Below are 6,376 nucleotides of genomic sequence, written 5' to 3' on the forward strand. Positions count from 1 at the left end.
AAGAGACAGCCTCTGGGGGGTGTGTGTGTGTGTGTCCTGCTGCAGGACAGAGGCGACCTGCGGCCCCAGCAAGGGGCATTTCAGCGGGCAAGAAGTTGCAAAGATAACACCCTGAGGAGGAAGGCAGAGTCCTCTCTTCCCCGGCAAAGCCACGCTCTGGGACTAAAGTTTGGAAACCGAGATGGCAGGTGAGAATCCTACACCTCTGCCATCCGCACCCGGGAGGAATCCATCACGCCTCCCCGCTCCGAGGCTCTAATAGCTGTCTGTCTGAGAAACAGGCGGCTGGGAAATAGAACAGAGCATTTTCAGGATGGTTCATTCGTTTTTCTTTATTAAATTTTCTCCCAGCACAAAAGGAAAAAAAAAAAAATCAAACCCCAACCGACAAAAAAGGAACATATGGAGAGTGAGCAGGAGCCATTTCTCAATGTCAGGGCCCTCTGAAAAGAGTCCAGATCAGTAGTGTGCCTCAGAAAAATTCATTCATGTTTCCCAAATCGCGTTAGGCAGGTACAGAGTGTTTTCATTTCTATGAAAATTGTTTACCCTTCTAAGCTGTAATAAAGCAGAACATGACCAAAACGGCAGGGGGAAAAACTGCCTCTAAGTCCCAGATGGCAACTACTTGTAACTCACTTAAATGCAAGTATTTCTTCTGAAATAAATCGTGCTTTAATTTAGCAGAAGAGATGACAACAAGATGTGTTTCAGGGAGCCTGACAAGCCCAGACTACACAAAGGAGCCTGTTTTACTCTCAGTTTAGCTGGCGGTTGGAACAAACTGCACCCGCCCCAGCAAGTGCTGGTGCCATCGGAAGGGCCCGGTGCGAGGCAACGCCTGCCGCCGCTCAGACACCTCCTCGGCGCTCCTCGAGTGCGGCCCTTAAGCCCATCTTCAGTCCTCCCTGATGGAGCTCACCGCTCATCGCCTGCTTTCCACGCATTTCCCTGGGTTTCTCCAATAATTTATTGCTTTTTCACAGCTAGGCTTGCTGTATTCACACCAGCGTGTGCAGGGGCACCAGGAGCATGTGCCAAGCAAGGGAAGGTTGCCCGGAGGGGCTGGGCTGCTTCTACCCTTGAAGGTTTTTAGGACCCAGCTGGATAAACCCTGAGCAAACTGGCCTGAAATCAACTGAAATCCCTCTTTACAAATCTTAGATCAGCAAGCATGGTGTGAATCGGTGTACATTTACGTGCTCTGTAATTTTTATTTTTCTCTTCCCTCCTTCTCTAGCAGTTCCTCCTGATACTCGCTGGGCTGGGCTCTGGGTTGGCCTTTCTGGAGGATGAGATCTATGCCCCCAAAGGATTATCCCACAGTCTACTCAGCACTTGCTAAACCACATCTAGATACTGCATCTGGGTTTGGGCCCCCCACGCAAAAAAGGCATCAGCAAAGCTCAGCTGATGGTTCCCAGGGTGGCTGGCGTTGGAGCGACGCTCCGTGGGGAGAGGCTTGGGAAAACGGGCTCGTTCAGCCTGGAAAGGAAAAGGTTCTGAGAGGGTGCGCAGCAGATCAGCCTTCCTCTACCCTTATCTAGAAGATGGAGCCAAGTTCCTCGCAGCGTGGCATGGTGGGAGAATGAGAGAAAACAAGCGTAAGCTGAACCAAGAGAGGTTTAAACTGGGTATAAAGAGAAGGTTTTTCAGAGTAAGAACAATCAAGCACTGTAGCAGAGACCCAGAGAGGTTGTGCAACATCCATCCCCGCAGGCTTTCAACACCGAACCAGATAAACCTTGTCTGACCCCGGAGCTTGCCCTGCTTGGAGCAGGAGGTTGGGTTCGAAATGTCCTGATGTCACTTCCAACCTGAATTACCCCGTAACTCTGTGATAATCACCTACTGATGGAGATGCCAGTGTTCAAGAGCACCTGGGCCTCCCGATGGAGGTAAATCAGCCTTCTTCATAGTACCTGGTGCTGCTCTAGTCCTGTGCAGGGTCCCGCTGTGCGAGGCTTTGTGCACTACTCCCTTGTGGAGTGAAAGGCAGTGTTCAAAGCTGAGATCACACCCCGCCGGCACCTCTCCCTGGAGGAATCCCAGGGGCTGTTGCAGTAGGGAACCACCAACACGTCCCTGTGCATGGCAGTGCAGCCACCTCAAGGGCGAAGACCATTCACGGCAACCAACAGCGAGGTGAGAGTGTAAACCAAGAGGAAAAAGAAGAGGTTGTTTGTTTCTTTCTATTTACAAAGAAACAGATTTATTTTTAAAAAGACAAAGACCACTAGGAAAAAAATTACAAGGGAACAGTTTTCAAATCTGTATGTTTTTTTTATAAAACCCTACTGTACAACAACCTTTCCCAGGATCTTGAACCTTTTTCCAAAATACGAAGTGGTGTTTCCACCCTTGCAGACGTTCAGAAGCTGGACACAGTGCTGGGCAGCCGGCTTGAGCTGGGGTCTGGACAAGATGGTCTTCAGAGGTGCCTCCAGCCTCAACCATTCTGTGATCCTGCGATGGTGTGAAAACAAATGCAGTTTGCTTTCAGACCTTCTTTGCTGGCCCGAAGGCTGGGTGGCTTTCATTGTATTAAAAGAGCTTTGTAGCTGCGTCCCACTAGTAGAAGAGCCATGAGAGTAAAGAGAAGAAAGGCTGTTGGGTGCTCTGTTTCGTGGGGAAAAGTCCTGCACCAAAGACTTTAAGTGTGAAACAAGATGAGCTGGTGTCAGGATACAGGAGGCAGCGGCTGAGCACGGGTCACTGGGCAGTTCTGTCGCTGTATATATGAATTAAATTCAGGATCCTCCTCTGGATCTGCTTGGTCCTCACCCCGTAGATGATGGGGTTGAGCACAGCGGGCACCAGGATGTAGACGTTGCCCATGATGATATGGACCAGTGGCGCCAGGTCCTTCCCAAACCTGTGCACCACGGACAGCCCAATCAGGGGCACATAGAAGACCAGGACCACGCAGATATGGGCAACGCAGGTGCTGAACACCTTCAGCCTCTCCTTCCACGCCGCCAGCCGCAAGACAGCCTTGAGGATGAGGACGTAGGAGAGGCAGATGAGGATGGCGTCCAGGCCCATGACCAGCAGGATGGCGGTGAGGCCGTACACCACGCTGGGGGTGGCGTTGGCACAGGCCAGGTTCATCACATCCTGGTGCAGGCAGAAGGAGTGTGACAGCACCCGGGAGCTGCAGAAGGGAAGGGGCAGGAGGAGTAAAGGCAAAGGCAGGAAGAAGAGAACTCCCCTGGCCATGGCTACCAGCCCTATTTTCGCTGTGGCGGCGTTGGTGAGGATGGCGGCGTGTCTCAGCGGGTGGCAGATGGCCACGTACCGGTCCACAGCCATGGCCAGCAGGATGGTGGACTCGATGGCCGAGAGGGTGTGGATGAGGAACATCTGGACAAGGCACGCGCTGAAGCTGATCTCGCTGGTGTTGAACCAGTAGAAGGAGAGGGCACGGGGCACCGTGGATGTGGACAAGGCCAGGTCGATGGCAGCCAGCATGCAGAGGAAGAAGTACATGGGGGCGTGCAGGCTGGGCTCCGTCTTCACTATGAACAGCACCGCGCAGTTGCCCGTGACCGCCAAGATGTACATGGAGCAGAGGAGGATCGCCATCCAGAAATGGGCCGCCTCCAGCCCCGGGATGCTGGCCAGGATGAAGGAGGGTGGGCTGAGGTCAGAGCTGTTGGGGGAGGGCATGGCACGTGGGCTGGAGAGCGCTCATGCTATGCCGTGGCACGTCCCCTGCTGCAAGGGAAAGAGAAACAGCGGCTTTATAAATCCTTTCCCATGACTCCAAATCCCGTGGGGCCACGGCTGTGAAATGCGGAGGGACCTTAGAGCTGCTCTACTGGTGCAGAGAGACCCTCTCTCCTTTCCTTAGCCCTCCGTGGCTACGTACAACAGCATACGCAGCCACAAAACGGTGGCCTTTGAATTTGAACGGGAATTAGCTGGAATTCTTCTCAGTGCGGCACACTGCAAAATCAGCATTTTAAATGATAAACCCAACAGCTGAACTTGTTTCCTTTTCATTTTAAAGGGAAAAAAAAAAAAAAACCAACACACAACAAAAAACACCAAAACCCCCAAATTTTTAGTTCTTCCTGTTAAACTTCAGTTCTCCCCGAGTTTTTCCGTATGCGCTGTGCTGCCCTGTCAGAAACGGGCTCTGTGAAAGTGCCTGTGCTGCCTCCCGCCACCCACCACCCCCAAGCGCTGCAGACACGCACAGCGAGACGCTCATGGTTATTTGTTTTGCACACACGAACTGGATTTTCATCCATTCGGCCTGAAAACACATATGGAAATACCAGAGTATCTGTAGAGAAAAGAATTCTGATTATTCACCTTATCCTGTGGCTGTAAACTGTCCGGGGGTGCTGTGACCCGAGGAGAACGGCCAGGAAGATACACAAAAGCCTTTACTTTCGGTGCCTCTCTGTTCTCAGGGATCAGATTTTTAAAGAGATTTTCAAAGCTCTGGGGCGAGTGTCAAAGGCTGGGGCAGGGGCAGGGTGCGAGCCCCGGCGTGCACAGCCCAGCCCGGGGGGGCAGCCCTGCCCGCCGCAGCCCCCAGCCCTGCCCGAGGAGGGGGATAAGCTCCCCTGCGCTCCGCAGCATCACTGAGCTCCCTCGTTACCTCTTCCGGGCCCTGTCCGTGCAAAGCGAGGACGCAGAATGGCTCAGCCCTGCCGGCTTAACACGCAGTGGGGAAAACGTGGTGTGGGTTTGTTTTTGTTTTGTTTGTTTGTTTGTTTTTTACTTCACGTCTGTGGTGAAGTCCTTATCCTAAATTATCAATCACAATTTAATTTCCTGATGTGGGGTTTTTCCATCCTGCACCGATAACAAATGAGACTCACGCTGTAGCTTTTTATGCCCAATTTACAAACGGCGCAGGTGGACTCTCTCGCTGTCGAGTTGCCTACCAGCTATTCTAGCGACGAATTCTCAGCAAAGCTCTTGCGTTAAGGCGCGAGCCGAGCGAACAAAGCGCTTCAGGAATTGCCAACAAGTATCTGAGCCAAGGATGAGTCTCACTGTAAGACACCTGCCACCCTGCTCTTTTCTTTTGGGAGGTTGTGACCGCGAGAGACAGACACACAAAGTAAATAATCCCCGGGTGCTTCTGCTCATCTTTAGTTTTCTGATGTCGGTAAATGCACCGGGGTTTTCAGAAGTGACTAATGATTTTGGTTTGCTAATGGGGCGAAGCCCAGGCGCTGCCAGGACCTTCCCGTCTGAGGAGGTGACAACTGGATCCCTGTCTCAGCACCAGATGTGTTTTCCTGGTGTGATCCTGCCACCAGCAAGCCCCAGCAGCTGCATTCAGGAAGAGGTAAGCAAGTTCAGACACTAAAACCATCCAACCTGGAGGACCACTCGCAGCAGCCGCAGCAGTAAAGGCTCATAAACATTGACCGGACTTGTCCCATGGAGCCACAACGGGTCTGGGACCAACTTGCCAGCATGGAGCGGGCAATGGGACCATCTTCACCATCCGCATCCATCTCCACTGCTCCCTGCCGCCATGTGGCAGTGAGAGGGGAACATACATATATAAAATAGACCCACTCAAAAGCCTTCTAAGTCATTTGGAATACGTAGCCATTTATCCACACCATCTCACCAGGAAAAAAAAATAAAAGTATACATCAAGCCAAAATAGTACTTCAGAGGGAAAAGAGAAATTAAAAACACAAGGCAAAGCTCAAATCCAAAGCATTTTGAAACCATAATTAAACTTCATCCTAATCAATGAATTGATCAAATGCCTTTTGTGTTGTGTTTTTTGGTTGGTTTGTTTTTTTTGTTTTTTTTTTTTCTGGCTGTTTGTCATCACTTGTAAGCAGAAAAGCCGTACCTGTGTGTCTCCTGCTGCTATTTTATAAATTTTATAAATGCACCCAGGCCCTGCCCAGGTCAGTCGCTGTGGGCCGGCCCTTGCTGCATTTGCAGCCAGAAGCTGTGTCTGTAGGTGAGCGGGACTCGGCTGGAGCCTCGCCCCACCACCCACATCATTCACCCCTTCCTCGCCTCCAGGGACTGTCCCGGCCGCTGCCAGCCCCCAGGCAGGACTGAGGGGTGGCGCCAGCCGGGGGTGATGGCCACTGGGCTGGGGACTAAAGCCATCCTGGTTAGGAAGGGACGAAAGGGTAGACGTGGATGTGGCCAAGAAGCACCAGGTGTCTCCAGGACAAACTGTCCTCATCCCTCTTCCAACTATGATGTGGACAAAGGCTCGGAGTGCAGCAGGGCCTGTGGCGTGGCTCCACATGCAGGGGCGCCCCGGGGGGTTCCCAGGGCAGAGGCTGCACAATGCAGGGCTCAAGGAGGGCTCAGCATGCGAGAAGCTTCTCCTTCCTCCTCCTCCTCCTCCTCCTCTCCCCCCTCCTCCTCCTCC

General features: G+C 52.3%; 1 protein-coding gene across 1 annotated transcript; it reads right to left on the minus strand.

Annotated features, from left to right (window-relative positions):
- Positions 1 to 2,712: 2,712 nt before the first annotated feature.
- LOC113476015 (olfactory receptor 51E2-like) lies at positions 2,713 to 3,681 on the minus strand. The gene has a single exon (XM_026841290.1). It carries the CDS (start codon positions 3,667 to 3,669, stop codon positions 2,713 to 2,715), a length of 957 nt encoding a protein of 318 aa, XP_026697091.1. The 5' UTR covers positions 3,670 to 3,681.
- Between the last annotated feature and the right edge of the window lie 2,695 nt (positions 3,682 to 6,376).

The sequence above is a fragment of the Athene cunicularia genome (assembly GCF_003259725.1).
Source record: "Athene cunicularia isolate RWA chromosome 1 unlocalized genomic scaffold, athCun1 chr1_part4, whole genome shotgun sequence".
NCBI classification, from domain to species: domain Eukaryota; kingdom Metazoa; phylum Chordata; class Aves; order Strigiformes; family Strigidae; genus Athene; species Athene cunicularia.